The sequence below is a fragment of the Myotis yumanensis genome, unplaced genomic scaffold (genome assembly GCF_028538775.1).
Source record: "Myotis yumanensis isolate MYYU_CA2020_CCGP unplaced genomic scaffold, mMyoYum1.0.hap1 SCAF_2, whole genome shotgun sequence".
NCBI lineage: Eukaryota > Metazoa > Chordata > Mammalia > Chiroptera > Vespertilionidae > Myotis > Myotis yumanensis.
Window position 1 is genome coordinate 46,712,560 of NW_027223753.1, and position 16,763 is coordinate 46,729,322.

General features: G+C 41.5%; 1 protein-coding gene across 1 annotated transcript in view; it reads right to left on the reverse strand.

Moving 5' to 3' along the window:
• JAK1 (Janus kinase 1) overlaps positions 1–16,763 on the reverse strand; it is a 138,484-nt gene that overhangs the window by 33,596 nt on the left and 88,125 nt on the right. Inside the window, exons 4-6 of the mRNA XM_070405286.1 lie at positions 14,376–14,499; positions 9,147–9,300; positions 2,539–2,702 (exon numbers count right to left, since the gene is read on the reverse strand). Of these exons, the coding sequence (XP_070261387.1) occupies positions 2,539–2,702; positions 9,147–9,300; positions 14,376–14,499 (442 nt within the window). The remainder of the gene's footprint in view (positions 1–2,538; positions 2,703–9,146; positions 9,301–14,375; positions 14,500–16,763) is intronic.

Sequence of the window (16,763 nt, forward strand, 5' to 3'; positions counted from 1 at the left end):
CTGAGAGAGAATAGAAAAGTACATATTCCACAGATTTATTGCGATGGGAATTCCTGTGAGTACCATCAAATTGACTTAGCTATGCTCTTGCTTGCTAGTGCCATTGTCCTGTGCATACTGGTACTCACATAAACATACTAAGATACAGCATTGGTTTGAAAGTGGTCTGAAAGGTGTCAAGAGTGATAATTGGTGCTTTGTATGTTTTACTTGCATGTCTGTTTTATAATTTTCCTATGAAGACCACATACTGTTTTTTATTAGAAATGAAAAAATATATATATACTAGTATCCCAGTGCATGGATTCATGCACATTAAAAGGCAATTAATTAGAAGAAAAAAATTTTTTAAATACATATTTCTTTATTGATTTCAGAGAGGAAGGGAGAGGGAGAGAGAGAGAAAAACACCAATGATGAGAGAGAATCATTGATCGGCTGCCTCCTGCATGCCCCCTACTGGGGATCGAACCTGCAACCCAGGCATAGGCCCCTGGCTGAAATCGAACCTGGGACCCTTCAGTCCGCAGGCCAATGCTCTATCCACTGAGCCAAACAAGCCAGGGCTAGAAGAAATATTTTAATATCGCTATTCACGTCTTGCTAATGAAAAGAAAATAGGATTCTTTCGAGTCTCCTATCTACCTACTCCAGGACTTCTGGGAGGATCAAATGAGATGAGGCACAGGAAAATGCTTCACAAACATTTGGTTAAAGTGTAAAATGTCTGCACCTGGCTATAAAGCAAATCGGGTCCCTGGGCCAGTGGTCGGCAAACTGCGGCTCGAGAGTCACATGCGGCTCGCGAGCCACATGTGGCTCTTTGGCCCCTTGAGTGTGGCTCTTCCACAAAATACCACGTGCGGGTGCGCATGTACAGTGCGACTGAAACTTTGTGGCCCATGCACAGAAGTTGGTATTTTGTGGAAGAGCCACACTCAAGGGGCCAAAGAGCCGCATGTGGCTCACGAGCCGCAGTTTGCCGACCACTGCCCTGGGCTGAAGAAACTCCAAGGAGGCTAGTCACTAGGGAGAGCAAGCCTGGCGTTGCTACGTGACACCATTACCCGGCACCCACAACCACCATTGCTGGGCTGGGCTGTGGGTTGCATTTTGCATGATGGGGTCTTGGCAGTGTTGGCTGTGAATTGGTGGGGTGTTGCTCTGGGGTGGTGGCAGGGCCTGGTCCCACTTGGGGGAAGCCGAGTGTTGGTTTGTCAGTGCCAGGTCCACAGTGCCATTTATTTTTAAACGGCCAGTGCGTGTCATGGCAGCTCCTGCATTGAGCGTCTGCCCCATGGTGGTCAGTATGAGTCATAGCTACTGGTCTGACAGACAGACACTTAGCCTTTTACATATACAGATAAGCTAATTAAATACAAAAGTGTATGCCATGTGAAAATGTCCCCACAAGTAAGCTGAAAGATTATCATTCAGCAGGGGATTAAGGAGAAAGAATCTATGACTAACAGAATCTCAAACTGCTAGACCAGGAGCCAGCTTTATAGAGAGTAAGAATATCCATGAAAGAAAGAACAAGACCACTGGGGGCCAAGCAGGTGGGAAGCCTGGTGTGCCTGTCACTCTGGGCCTGAGGCAGTACCTTGCACAGGGTAAGCCCTGCTGTGTGAATGGCTTCAAAATAGTGGAAATTGTGCAGCTGGGAGTTTATCCCCAACAAATACCATAACTTTTTAAGGGCAACGTAATGGAGGGGAAGATTAGAGGAGAGTTGCCAGCCTCTTGAAAAAATAAAGAGGAGGTGCCCAGAGCAAAATCCACAGAAAAAAACAGTAGGAACAGAGCATGCATCTCATCAGTGCCTATATTACTGAGGAGCAGTCGTGATCTGCTCCAGACTCCGTCAAGGACAGAGGAGATACAAAGAGACGCAAAAAATAACCTTTTGGGAAAATGCATGCCACCTATCACAAACAGTGTAGCTACATATCATTTCCTCTTCAAAATGAGACTGTATTCACTTATGACATCACAATAGCTCATTGGAAAAAAGATTATATTTCGTAGATGTGTGGAAATTAAAATTACACAGACTGAATATTACTTCACAAAGACTTGATTGCAACTGACACACAATTTCCTTAAAATACAGCTGACCATCCTTCATATCAGAATAAACAGCTCTCTAGTGAACTCTAGTTCAGGTTAGGGATGGTAGTGGCTACCTGTAGAGCTACATTGAGAAGGATTTTAAGATGGGTCCAGCACAAAAGGAGAAAGTGCAATGATAGATGGCAATGCCCACCATGGGCAGAGAGGGAAGGGGAGGGTATGTGGGCCACAAATTTGATTGGCATTCTTGGCCCAGGACATTCACCCTCGTACACATTTCTGAGGTCATCAGCCAACATTTAAAATCAGGACACAATCATAATTGTGCTACCTTTTATAGATATTCTAAAAACATTTGTACTCTACGGATCAGCCAGAAGTTGGCAGAGGTTAAACTGAGATGCTCGAGAACATATAAAAATAACACCATCCCCACAATCCATTCTTTGCCAGGAGAAAGATTACCTGATGTCCTTGGGGAGTTCTGGCAACTGCATCTTCTTGATCATGGCGTAGTGTGAGATGGCCAGTACGGCCATGCCCAGGCACTCGTTCTCAATGTCGTGCCCATCCTGCTCAGTCTTAGGGTCTCGGATGGGAGCCAGGCATTTGACCAAATCATACTGTCCCTTTGGAGCAGAGATGAGAAGAACTTAAGTTTCAAGCATAAATCCATGCTTCTAATCTTGAGAGGAAGGTTCTCCACACAGGGAAGTGCTACCCAGAGAAGCAGCACAGCAATGAAACTAATAAGTCCGATAGTTTGCAACACACAACAATTGCTGGCTAGGACACGGAGAAAAGGGAACCCTCGTGCACTGTTGGTGGGAATGCAGACTGAGGCAACCATTGTGGAAAACAGTATGGCGTTTTCTCAAAAAATTAAAAATAGAACTGCTGTTTGACCCAGCGAACCCACTTTTGGTAATATATCCTATGAGTCCTGAAACACCAATCAGAAAGAATACACGCACCCCTATGTTCACTGCAGCATTATTTACAATAGTCAAGACTGGAAACAGCCCAAGTGCCAATAGATAAAAACGTTGATGAGTGGATAAAAACGTTGTGATACATTCACATAATAAAATCCTATGTGGCTGTTAAAAAGGAACTCTGACCCCGTTGCAACAGCATAGATTATAATGTTAAGGGAAATAGCCAGAGAAAGACAAATATCATATAATCTCACTAATATGTGGAATCTAATGAACAAAATAAACTGATGATCAAAATGGAACCAGAAGCATGGATATATGGAAGAGACTGGCAATTGCCAGAGACGAGGGGAGGAGAGTTGACGGGATAAAGAAGATGAAGGGATTAGCTAAAGAATATACATGCATACCCCAGGGACATAGACAATAGTGTGGTAAAAGCCAAGGGAGTGGGTGGAGGGCAAAGGGTGGAAGGGGTGGTGGTGGTGACACATGCAATGTCAACATTAAAATTTTTAATTAAAGAAAAAACAAAAACAAAACACTGATAGTTTGACACCAAAGCCCTTTCTCAACAGCTGGGTGTGAAGGGGCTCAGATGTTCTCCCCAGGCTAATTAATTCATTTAACAAATACTTATTGAGCATATGCTAGGTCCTGATGAAGAGCATGAACATTTATAGGGCTTCCCCTGTAAACGGTGAACAGCAGCGTCCTACTAGGTTTGGATGGCACCAGGGCAAGGGAAGGTGACAGCTGGCCAGGGTTGATCACTCACTAATTCCACAAGCTTATACTGAGACATCCTCTCTCGGCACTGGGTGTATGGCTGACAAAGCATCACGCCCCAATCTGATGCAGACTTAGAGGAAGGGGAAGAAGTGCACATTCTACAATGCTCCATTACCACATGTAAGTTTTTTCAACATCTGCTGCTCATGTTTCCAGTAGTGAAATGTATAACTAAAATACTGATGGGAGATGCACAGCATTCCAAGAGCCAATGAGGGCTAAATACATAAATAAATAAAACCAAAAGGCTGTACCCACCACCTGCCTTGTATAGACTGATGAAGATGAGGTCAATGCTAGCTCCCCTCTATGAAACCCTTACCTCAGTGCTAGACACTGTACTGTTTCATTTATCTTCACAACAGCCCTATGAGGTACATGTTAACATCATCACTACCTAACAAATGAGAAATCTAAGGCGCCAAAGGTTAAATGACTTCATTCATTCATTTGATAACTATGAATTACTAAGAACCAATTATAGGCCAGATGTTACTCTAGGTGCTAGGGATATAGCAAACCAAACTACGTCCCTGACCTCATGGAGATTCCATTCTAAGAACAGACCAATAGAAATATTAATTATCAGGTAGTTATAAAAATCAACGTCAAGTAGAAAAATAACATGGCACAGAGGCCAGGGACCTAGGGAGTGGTGTGGTAGAGAGTCTAACCTAGAGGTGACTCCTGGACTGTGGTTGTTCAACTCTGCGCTATAGTCGCACTCAATCCTTACTAACTTAAAACATAGAGTACTCTGAGGACTGGGAACTTTCGCCTTTTTCTAGCTGTAACCAGAGGTAGACAATGTCTGGAGGTGGTGCTCCCACATAAGTAAGCCACTCACTTTCCCTGAAGGGACTTTACTTTCGTGGTTTTGGATGGAGGATTCTCACCAAGACAGTTCTCTTTCTGTCTAAGATAGGACTTCTCTTTCTCCCAGGTAACAGGACACTGACCACTTCCACATGCCACTGAGCACTGGCCACAATCACCTCGGCCAGCAACGTGTGAAGACAGAACAAACGCCGAGACTATTCTGTTCTGTAAACATCACTGCAAACCTCACGTAGCTCATTCCTGAGGCTCCAAAAGGTAAGATTCCAATGCTATACTGAACTCCTAATGTATGGCACCCTCTTCCTTTACACTTCCTCTCCCCAAAAGGTAAAAGAACTGGGAGGCTTGAATTAAAAAAGACCAATCTGAAAATGGCCAGTTCATTTTTTCAGCACTTCCCCACGGCTATGCGTTTCTCTGTGTGCGCGGGATGGGGATGGAGTGTAATCAAGCACTAAAGCTGTACATGGAATATAACTGTGACAAAATCACGTGTATGAAAGTATATCCTAAGGAATCAATAAAACACTATGCATAAACATGTATGTATGAGGCTGCTCACACAGCCTATAACAATGACAGACAGCATAACAGGAAAATTATCAGACTTAATAAATGAATTCGGCAATGTAGCAGGATACAAAATTAACGCAAAGAAATCTATGGCATTTCTATACACCAATAGTGAACTTACAGAAAGAGAGACTAAAAAAGCAATCCCATTTACCATCGCACCAAAAAAATTAAGATACTTAGGAATAAACTTAACTGAGGTAAAAGACCTGTACTCGGAAAACTACAGGATACTGAAAAAAGAGATAGAGGAAAACATAAACAGATAGAAGAACATACCATGTTTATGGATTGGTAGAATCAACATCATTAAAATGTCCATACTACCCAAAGCAATCTATAGATTCAATGCAATCCGCATTAAAATACCAACAGCGTATTTCACAGACCTAGAATGAACTTTCCAAAATTTCATCTGGGATAAAAAAAAGACCCTTGAATAGCTGTAGCAATCCTGAGAAAGAAGAACAAAGTAGGAGGGATCTCAATACCAGATATCAAGCTGTATTACAAAGCCACTGTTCTCAAAACAGCCTGGTACTGGCACAAGAACAGACATATAGATCAATGGAATAGAATAGAGAACCCAGAAATCAACCCTAACTCCTATGCTCAATTAATATTTGACAAAGGAGGCAAGAGCATACAATGGAGTCAAGACAGCCTCGGAAATAAATGGTGCTGGGAAAATTGGACAGAAACATGCAAAAAAATGAAACTAGACCACCAACTTACACCATACACAAAAATAAACTCAAAATGGATAAAGGACTTAAACATAAGACAGGAAATCATAAAAATACTAGAGGAATCCACAGGCAGCAAAATCTCAGACATATGCCGAAGCAATATCTTCACTGATACAGCTCCTAGGGCAATTAAAACTAAAGAGAAAATAAACAAATGGGACTACATCAAAATAAAAAGCTTTTGCACAGCAAAAGAAACCATCAACAAAACAACAAGAAAGCCCACTGCATGGGAGAACATATTTGCCAATGTTATCACTGATAAGGGTTTACTCTCCAACATTTACAGGGAACTCATACAACTTACCAAAAGGAAGATAAACAACCTAATCAAAAAATGGGCAACAGATACTTTTCAAATAGATACTTTTCAAAAGAAGACAGATACTTTTCAAAAGAAAATAGATACTTTTCAAAAGAAGACAGAAGGAAGGCCAAGAGACATATGAAAACATGCTCAAAGTCACTAATCATCTGAGAGATGCAAATCAAAACAACAATGCAGTACCATCTCACACCTGTCAGTATGGCTATCATCAACAAATCAACAAATGACAAGTACTGGCAAGGATGTAGAGAAAGAGGAACACTTGTGCACTGCTGGTGAGAATGCAGACTGGTGCAGCCACTGTGGAGAACAGTATGGAGTTTCCTCAAAAAACTAAAATTGGAACTCCCATTTGACCCAGTGATCCCATTTCTAAGAATATATCCCAAGAAACTAGAAACACCAATCAGAAAGGATATATGCACCCCTATGTTCATAGCAGCACAATTCACCATAGCTAAGATTTGGAAACAGCCTAAGTGCCCATCAGCAGATGAGTGGATTAAAAAACTGTAGTACATCTATACAATGGAATACTATGCTGCGGTAAAAAAGAAGGAGTTCTTACCATTTGCAACAGCATGGATGGAGCTGGAGAGTATTATGCTAAGTGAAATAAGCCAATCAGAGAAAGATAAATATCACATGATCTCACTCATTTATGGAATATAACGAACAACATAAACTGATGAACAAAAACAGATCCAGAGACAGAGAAGCATTGATCAGACCCTCAAACCTCAGAGGGAAGGTAGGGGAGGGTGGGGGTAAGGGGGAGAGATCAACCAAAGGACTTGTATGCATGCATATAAGCCTAACCAATGGACACAGACAACAGGGGGTTGAGGGCATGAGTAGAGGGGGGAAATGGGGAGATAAGGACACATATGTAATACCTTAATTAATAAAGAAATTAAAAATAATAATACTAGGGGAAAAAAAACCTGAGAAAAATAAAACATGTCCAGAAACAAGAGATTAAATAAATGATGGCTTTCCTCTGAATTCCTCCTTGTACTCACCTTCCTACCTGAAATCTCCACTTGTGTGCCTCATAGGCATCTCCATAAGAAGACACACAATACCTACCCTTTCTCCAACCTGTGCCTCTTAAGTCTTCCCATTATCTATCAAGCATTGCCCAAACAGAAATCTCAAATCATCTCTGATTCTTCAAATTCCTTCAGCTTTCACATCCAACCCATTAACATATTAATTCTATCTCTGAAAGTCATCACAGATCCACCCACTTTTCTCCAACTCCACTGCCACTACACTAAAGCTAAACGAGCATTCTCTCTCCTCGGACCAATCACAGCACCTTCTCAGCTGAAGTGTGCTCTTGGCTGCAGCACAATCCACTTTCCCTGTAGCAAGAAAAATCATCATCGACTTCAAACATAAATAAAATCAAACCCTCCAAATAGCTCTTCATTGCACTTAGAGTGGGGAAAAGATAACCCCTTGCCAGTGCATACAAGGTTCTGTGTGGTCTGCCCAGTCTCCCTCACCAGTCTCATTCCTATCACCCTCCAGTCCTTCTCCAGCCACACTGATTCTCCTGTCAGGGCTCACCCACCTCAGGGCTTCCCACATTCTCTGTCTGTATCAGATGTTTTCAACAGGAGAGATTTTGCCCCTGAGGGGATATTTGGCAATGTCTGCAGATAGTTTGGAATATCACAACTGGGAGGATGGTCCTCCTGGCATCTCATGAATGGAAGCCAGGAGTATGGGTCAATGTCTGGAGGTGGTGCAGTTCCTCACAATGAAAAATTATCCAGCCCAGAATGTCAGCAGTGCTGCTGTTGAAAAGCTTGCTCCACATGGAAGAACTACTTTCCCTACTCCTCTTAGATGTGCAGACTCTTCTTATTCTTCAAAATTCAGTATAAATGTCACTCCTTAGGGAGGCCTTTTCCGACCACACTATTATAAGTTAGGTCTCTCCAGAGCCCACCCCTTCCCATATTTTCTTTTTTCCTTCATTGCACTGCTCACAATTTCTTATGTATTACCTATGTATCATTTTAATTGCTTGTTTTTTGTTTGCCCAACTTGATGGTATGTCTGATGCTTGCAGAAACCACCTCTGTCTTGTTCACAGTATCTGCGGTGCCTCAGCAAAGAGTACACAGACACTCAGTACATGTGTGCTGAATAAGCAGGCTACTATGAAGTCACTGAAATAAAAAAAATCTGTATTTTAAATTGACAGTTGAAGGACCATAAACAAGATGAATAAAAAATCAATTTATAAAATTATATGAACAGCAAAATGTTTTCAAAAACTACAAAGTGTATAATGCATATCTGCTTGGTACAACCAGAAAGCATATAAATAAAAACGTTATATACATATATGCTTCATATAGATGCTATCTCAGGGTCATGTAATTTAGATGATTCTAACTTCCCTTCTGGCTTTCTTCTAGTGTCTCATCTTTCTACCGCCACTGTGACACGGAGTGGTCATGCTCTTCCTCCCAAATGTTACTGTGACTGCTGACAAGTGTCCTCATTAGCCCCATTGAACCACACCTTCCCTTGCTGACAGGTTCCCTCTGCTCTCTCCATGGAAGGCTGCAGATGAGAAGTAAAAGGGTTGGAGGCGAAGGGGAAAGGGAAGGAATGGGGACAGGTGAGTGGGGAAAACCCACAGGGGGGTAAATAGCCCCTGGAACACTGAATTGCTGCCTTTCCCTCCTCACTTGGGGAAAGTCCAGGGGTGGCAAGAACTGTCCATGAGAGGCTATAACGTGTGCTAGCTGTAAAAAAAACACAGGGAATCTGAACCCAACAACGCCTCACCCATCCCATGAACCCAGGTTCTCCCAGCCCCAAACTTCTTACCTGGGCAAACAGATACTCCAGAGAGCTGGCATCAAGGAGAGGGGTTGCATCTGGAACTTTTTTTTTCTCGTAGCCATTTTTCTGCTTCTTTGGAGAATGTCGCCATACCGACTGCTCATTATCATTAGTCCCGTGCCAGTTGGTAAAATAGAACCTGGAACGCAGTAAGGTTGTGTCAGTTGTGGGAATGAGAGCCTTGAAATGTACGGGAGTTGTGTCCTGGTTCCACCTGGACTTATCAGCACTAGAGGCTAACCCTTCAGAGAAGTAAGCAGACAGACAGACCTTTCATCTGTAGCATTCGTTGTGTATGAAGTCCTTCTCTTGTCATTCCTACAACACTTCCTGAAGAGCGAGCCTCGTCTATGACTCAGGAAGATAAAGTGCCTTCCTTAAGATCACACAGATAGCTCCTGCAACTTTCATGATGTCTTCCTAAACAGGAAAACACTGCAGACTGGGTAGAGGCTAGCCCAGTGCCTCCCTTTACCTTTAATAATATCATCCTGCCTTGAATCCAAGACATTTCACTCATTTTTACATTTCTGAAATGTAATGTCACCACAGAGCCAAGGTGTACAGTTAATATGGCAGTGTTTCCTATTTCTCAGATTGCTGTTATTAAATTGATGATTTATCTTACAATAAACAAAGTTTTAAATAGGAGAAATAAATGAAGATTAACTATTACAAGCACCAGCTTGTAGTGTTGTGAATTAAATTAATAAGCACTTTAGAGACAGTATGCTATTTAATTCCTACAGCAACGATACCAAGCAGATTTCATTGTTTCTATGGTCAGAGGAGGAAAACTGCAGTTTCTAAAGGCTAGGTGACCTAAGACAACAAGCCTGTTCTCTTAGCTGCCACGTTCCTCAGCCGCCTGTCAGAGAAGCATAGGAGTTCTGCAAGGCATGAAAGTGAGTGAGCCAAACTGACCAGGCCACCTCTAGGCTGCAGACTCCGCTAGTGCCTGGATCTCTCTCCCTGACATGCCCGTGTGCTAATGAAAAACAACACAGCATGGAGAAACAATAAATAAAATTGCCTCCCAAAAAGGAGCCGCCATTAAACTCTGACACCTGTCAGTGCTGTATCTGTACAGCTCAGCACATGCCAGGCCCTGTGAGGCAAAGGGCATTGAGAAGCACAGCCTCCGCCCTCAGTGAAGTTCCCTGTCTCCATGCTCATGTGGCAATCAGTCAATCAACAATGACAATAAAGTAACATACAAGGGGGCACATCTCATAAACAGGACTACACTATGCTTTCATGGACAGCCCCCATATAGCTTTCCTTTCCTCTACATAAAAATATTAGTTTCATTTTTGATTTATTTATTGTAATCCTCGCCCGAGGACAAGCTTTTATTTATTTTAGAGAGAGAGGAAGGGACAGAGAGAGAAACATTGAGTAAAAGTGAAACATTAATCAGTTGCTTCCCATACACACCAACCAGGGATCGAACCTGCAACCTGGGTGGTCATTCGGACAATAACTAGAGATCTACTAGAAGTTCTGGGGGTCTGCCCGGAAACTGACAGGTAAAAGGGTCTAAACAAGATGAATGAAGATAGTGGCTAACAGCTTTTGCATGCTCGCTATGTGCCCACCACTCCATTATACAAAGGTTCAAAGCAGGGCTCTGACGGAGGAGCAGGAAGGACAGGTAAATTCTGTTTGACAGTGCAGGAGGATGGTGATGAGAAAACGAGAATTATGTACAATGTGGAAGGTTACCTAGGACAAAAGGAAAAAGGTTCTCAAGGATAGAGGAAATTGTTCGAAAGAGAAGCACTGAAGACAGATTTTCCCTCAACCAGTCCAAGCCATGGTCTTCTTCTTCTACATCCCACTGAGTCTCTCTGGGACTGAGTCCTTGGACCTAGTAAAGCCAAGGACCCAACAAACTCCCTCTGTAAAGACTGCAATCTCCAATCTGTCTGAACAAGGACATTCTTCAAGATTGCTATCTGAGCCTCACAGACCAGCTTTGGCTTGGGAGCCCTTTGGCAAGATGTTCAGACAGTACAGGACAAAGAGATCAAAGATAATGTGCAGCTTCTCCACTTCACTGAAGGCTGAAGGGAGCCTAAAACAAGGCTCAATCTCTAGAAATTGCCTCCAGTCAAAGGCTGTCAGATTTCTATCTAATAAGGTGACAAAACCAAAAATACAAAACAAATCAAAAGTTAAAGAGGTAACTGCCAAAATCAACATCTTCCCAATTTTGTTCTAATAAGATAAAACCAGAATTACATGGAGGACAGAAATTCTACATCCCTTTTAAAATTATGAAAATGTTCATCAAACTTGGGCCAAACACTAATTCCTAATATTATAACATGCTAATGGGAAAAAATAAAGAACAACATAAATAAATGTAATATGATAGCTACCCAGATTCCTTTTCAAAATGACGCGGAGGAAGAATGTAGGAAGGAAGGAGAAAGAGATGGACAGGTAGAACTATCAATCAGAGATATGCCTTCCTTGCAAGTTGTTGAGAAAATTGTATTACAGATGATTGCATATTCTAAGCTTATGTACAGATGTTTTACACAACAAATTCTCTCCAGGTTTCTACAGAAGTTTACTAATGGATACTGAAATTCATTTAGATGGGAAAAGGAAACATTTTTTCTTAAACAGGAATAAAGAATATGCTTGTCTTATATGAAGATATACTAGTGGCCTGGTGCACAAAAATCATGCACATTAAAAGGGAATTAATTAGAGGAAATATTTTAATATTGTTATTTACTCTTTCTCTATAATAGAACTGTCAAAGATAAAAGAAAAATTAGTAAAATGTTTATGAAAATCTTCCTCCTGTCAGATCTGGGGCGCGCCACAGGACCCAGAGTCAAGTCCCCACCCACCTGCGCGTGCCTGGAAATCTCGCGAGACCCAGACCCAGCCAGCCCCACCCCTGTCAAGCCCTGCAGAGGGTGGGGTGCAGCCTCAGGTTCCCCAGCCTGATGCCAGGTGGGAGGTGTAGCTTCAGGTCCCCTGTCAAGCACTGCTGGGCGGGGGGTGCGGCGTCAGGTCCCCTAGCCCCGGCGCGAGAGCGCAAGGGTGTGACGGCCATTTGCATATTAGCTCTTTATTATATAGGATTACTGTATAAAACAATAACTATCAAAATCATTATCTAAAAATAGAAAACTGAAGATAAAAATAGAAAACTATAACTGAAGATTATTTCCCAAAATAGAACTGAGATTCCACTGAAATAGTCGCTAACATTTATTTTCATATTACACCTTCTTTAGTGGTGAGATTATAAGGTTTCAAAATGTTTATAGTTTGCTGTAATGCAAATGTTTTAGCTTAGGGTGGGATCTTTTATTCCCCAAGTTCAAAGAGCTGTGGTAACAAAGCAATATCCTGTTGAAGAGCAATGTCAGGTACAAAGTCAAGGTGCCAAAAATGAAGCGGCCATGCACTTCCTGGCAGCCAAGAGACTGGGGAGCAGGCAGAGGCAGCTTCTATAGCAGTGGTTCTCAACCTTCCTAATGCCTCGACCATTTAATACAGTTCCTCATGTTGTGGTGATCCCCAATTTCACTGTTACAAATTGAACATAATTAAAGCACAGTGATTAATCACAAAAACAATATGTAATTATATATGTGTTTTCCGATGGTCTTAGGTGACCCCTGTGAAAGGGTCATTCGACCCCCAAAGGGGTCGCGACCCACAGGTTGAGAACCGCTGTTCTATAGGGAGGCACTCACACAACTGACAAAAATGAGTGCCTTGAAGAGGCCTCTGTGCCAACAAGGTGTCTCACTTCTTGTGTGACTTTGGGAAACTCACTTCTTTTTTGGATACCAGTTTCCCCCTAAAAAGTTGGAAGAGACTTAGGTCTCTTCCAATTTCCAATTTTACCATTCTAGATTTCAAACCAAGGAGAGAAACCTAGAGGGAAAGAACTGGAACTCAGTGACACGCCCCCTTCCTAGACTGGGAGCTGCAAGCACACGTTAAATGCTGGATCACACAGCAAGCCCCCAGGCCACAGAAAGCAAGATTACACTTTGAAAAACAAATCCAAATATAGTCTGAAGGCTCAGCTGGTTGGGGTGAATGTTTCCCTAAATCTGGGGTGTGAAATCGTGCATACATATATCTCTCTCCTCATCAGGTGAAAGCTTGGGTGAATACAGAAAGAAGAGAAAAAGTCAGCCCTAGAATGATTATCAAAGAAAGTAAATCTGGTTCAGCTTCTCTGAGAAAAACATCCAGGCCATTCTGGAATGGAAAAAAAACTCTACTGACTTCCCTGAAGAAATAGCAGCTAAGATACTGTGGAGAGCATCTGAGATCCCAAGGGTGTTGCCAGCATGCGCCTGCATCCCATCAGCACCTGAGCTAACCTGCTGATTTAATTACTATGTTAGTTAAGATCCTTTTCAAAAAGTAGCCATTCTATTTATAAGATCCTTTGCTAAATACACGTTCACTTGTGCTTAACTACTACCTAACCACCATACTCCCAATTCTAGGTACAGAACAAATATGCTTATAAACTCAGGAGTCTACAGCAATGAAGTCTTGACTATATATGCCACTTGGGAGGCTATGTGCATTTGACAAGGTCTATGATATAGGAGAAAAGGCAAATACCCATCTGAAGAAGAATTACTACGGCCCACTACACAAAGCCCCAGGGAGGTGGCTCCGAACATCCACCCGAGAGCAAGGCCTACCTAGCATTTGCAGGATCCCGCTGCAAGCAGTGCTTCTCAATCTCCTTAGCTGCAACTTTTAGTAAGAAATATATCTTATCAGATGATCACCTAGTACACACATATGTACTATATATCTCAAACAAAAGTTTTCAAAAACAATATTCTTACGATATGTATATATGCTGATAGTATCTATTCTTGCTCACTTCTTTTTTAAAACAAATTCTGGTCACAACTTACTAAATTAAATTCATAACCATGACTCACCATTGAAAAACTCTGCTACAGGACACTAATTTTATTCAAAATACCCTCAGCATCATAATGATTTCTTTTCTAGAATGTGGCAGAGGAAGGTTGTCAAATTCATCTTAAATTGTATTCCAAATACTGAAAAAGTCCTTTCTCATACCAAGCAAACATACAGGTTAGAAATTACAAAAATGACTACAGTATTTCTTGGTAAGTGACTCAGGGCTCCAGGCTAACCGCCATTCCTTCCCCCATGAGGAAACCAGGCAGGCACCCATACCTCATCCGGTAGTGGAGCCGGAGCGATGTCTTGTCGTCGACAGTAATGCTGCGATTTGGAGCATACCAGAGCTTGGTGCTCTCATCATACAGGGCAAAGAGGTTGTGGCACAGGGGAGAGATACCTGGGGGAAAGTAAAGAACATATCACAATATCAAAGATAGATATATTTGGCTATCTGTTTCCAATGCATGACATATGCAACATAGAAAATTCTCTCATCCAGAAAGAATCTAGGTCACATTCATATTGTCTTAGGGCAAATAAGACTTCCAAGCATGTTCAATCAAGCAGTTTTAATAATAATAATTAGTAACTATGGCTCCCAAGAGTATGTACTATAGCTCCTGGCAAACCAGATTTAAACATTTTAAAATGGATGTCTCATGATATTTCTCAGTGTCTACAACACAGTATTACCAAATCCTGCTTTTAAAAAAGGCTATCTGAGAGGTTCCCAGACCCCTGCCTGAGTTCACCTTGCTAATCAGTCGGAAACATTCTTGGAGTTTGAGAGGTCCCCAATTTGTCTCCTACAGAAAACATTTAAACAATTCTAACATATATATTAAACATTCAAAGAAGTTTCTGGCAGTAGCAGATAAAATTATGTTAGAATAAATAACCGCAGTGACTTTTATCAGTGATTAAAATCTATTACCATTAATAATATATGTAAGCACTCTGTAGATAATCATAAATATTTTTAGTAGCCAACTAAGAAGAAGCTATATGCTTAACAAAGGTGGTTCAATAAGCTCCCTTGCCTCCCCACCCCACCAACTGCTTCCTTCAATACAAGAATGACCGAAAAGATAAAGGAGTTATGAAGCCAGGAAAGCACCTTTTCGCTCACTTCTGACTCCAAGATTAAAATTACACACACCTGTAAACTAAAAGCAAGTGGGCAAGGGAGGAAAATGATTGCAAATAATCATATTTCATGTGCGGTCAGTCCTCAAACTAAGACACAGTGAACTAAACCAAAAATAACGTGAGAATATGAGGTAACTGGTCCTTGTTTTCCAAATGAGACATCTGGAGTGAGACAGACAGTGATGGGGACTCTCACCAGCCTGGCCTGCCTAGGCAGGGACTCTCCAATGAACGGGCTGAGTTAAGAAGCTGCATCCTCTTGACATCTCAATGCCTCTGCTGAACCCCTCATCTCATTCCTGCTTCTCAAGTTATTCGGGAGCTACCCCTTCAGCAGTTATACTCCTCCTTGTAACAGAGAGGATGGAGCTAAGCTTCAAACAGCACTCTCTCCAGGAACAAGGGCAAATGACTTCTGGATCCAGTATTAAGAGGACTGTGTTTCAGGTATACCATTTTTTTCATTCACAAAATGGCTTTTGTGGACTGGCCTAGAAACCGAGCCTTTCTTCATACATTTGAATGTGCACTGACATACATATTTAAGCATAATTCATTTATAACCATGGATCTGTCTGTAATTCTCTCACAGGTCTGATTCTAATAATATTAGTACTCATAAATAGGAAAATCAAAGGTATCTTTTTATATAGAAGTATGGAATAAGAGCAATACTAACATCGCTGAGGATTAAATGTCAGGCATCAGGCTAACACACTCTACTTTAATATCTTTAAATCCTCCTAATACCTAATGAGATATTATTTATGCCATTTTACAAACAAAGAAACTGTGGCCTCCTGAGATTTAGTCTGATTCAAAGTTACTCAGTAAACTGCAAAGTTGGGATTCAAATCAAGCTAGAACTACTGAGTAGGTGAAATAAGGAGAACTAAAATTATAAAAAATTGCCATATGATAACGAAAAACATGGAAGAAAACAACACTGCCCCCAAACACCACTTACTATAATAATAATAATAATAATAAGAGCTACAAGAATGTGGCATCCTGTATTCATGCATTTTCAAAATCAATAAATTTCTGTAACATTCTCCTGAGTCAAAATAGAGACCGCTATTTCTCCACAGAATGGGCTTGGATCTCTACGTTTCTATGACATGACTTTGTCATTTAAAAGCAGGTGGCAAACATGGGCAATGACTCCAAATTTAAAGGATAATGAAAAAGGCTTTATTTTGCTGCTCAGTTTGGCTTTCACCTTCTGAAGGCAACAGGCTAAGTTTAGTAGGATAAGCCTCACTTAAAAAAAAATGGATTGTGTTGTTCACAGCCTCACTGTCCTTTTCACAACTTGGCAATCTGACCAAGCCACAAAGTGACACTATATTTCTCACTTCACCTCAGCATCACATTGGAGGTGGGGGTGGGGGACAGAGGCAGGCCACAGCCGCAGGATGAATCACACTTGTCAGAAGTTTTGAACAACTATGATATTGAGAGGTGCTACTTATTGAGCCTATAACTTTGTGCTTTGCTCATTTAGTGCTG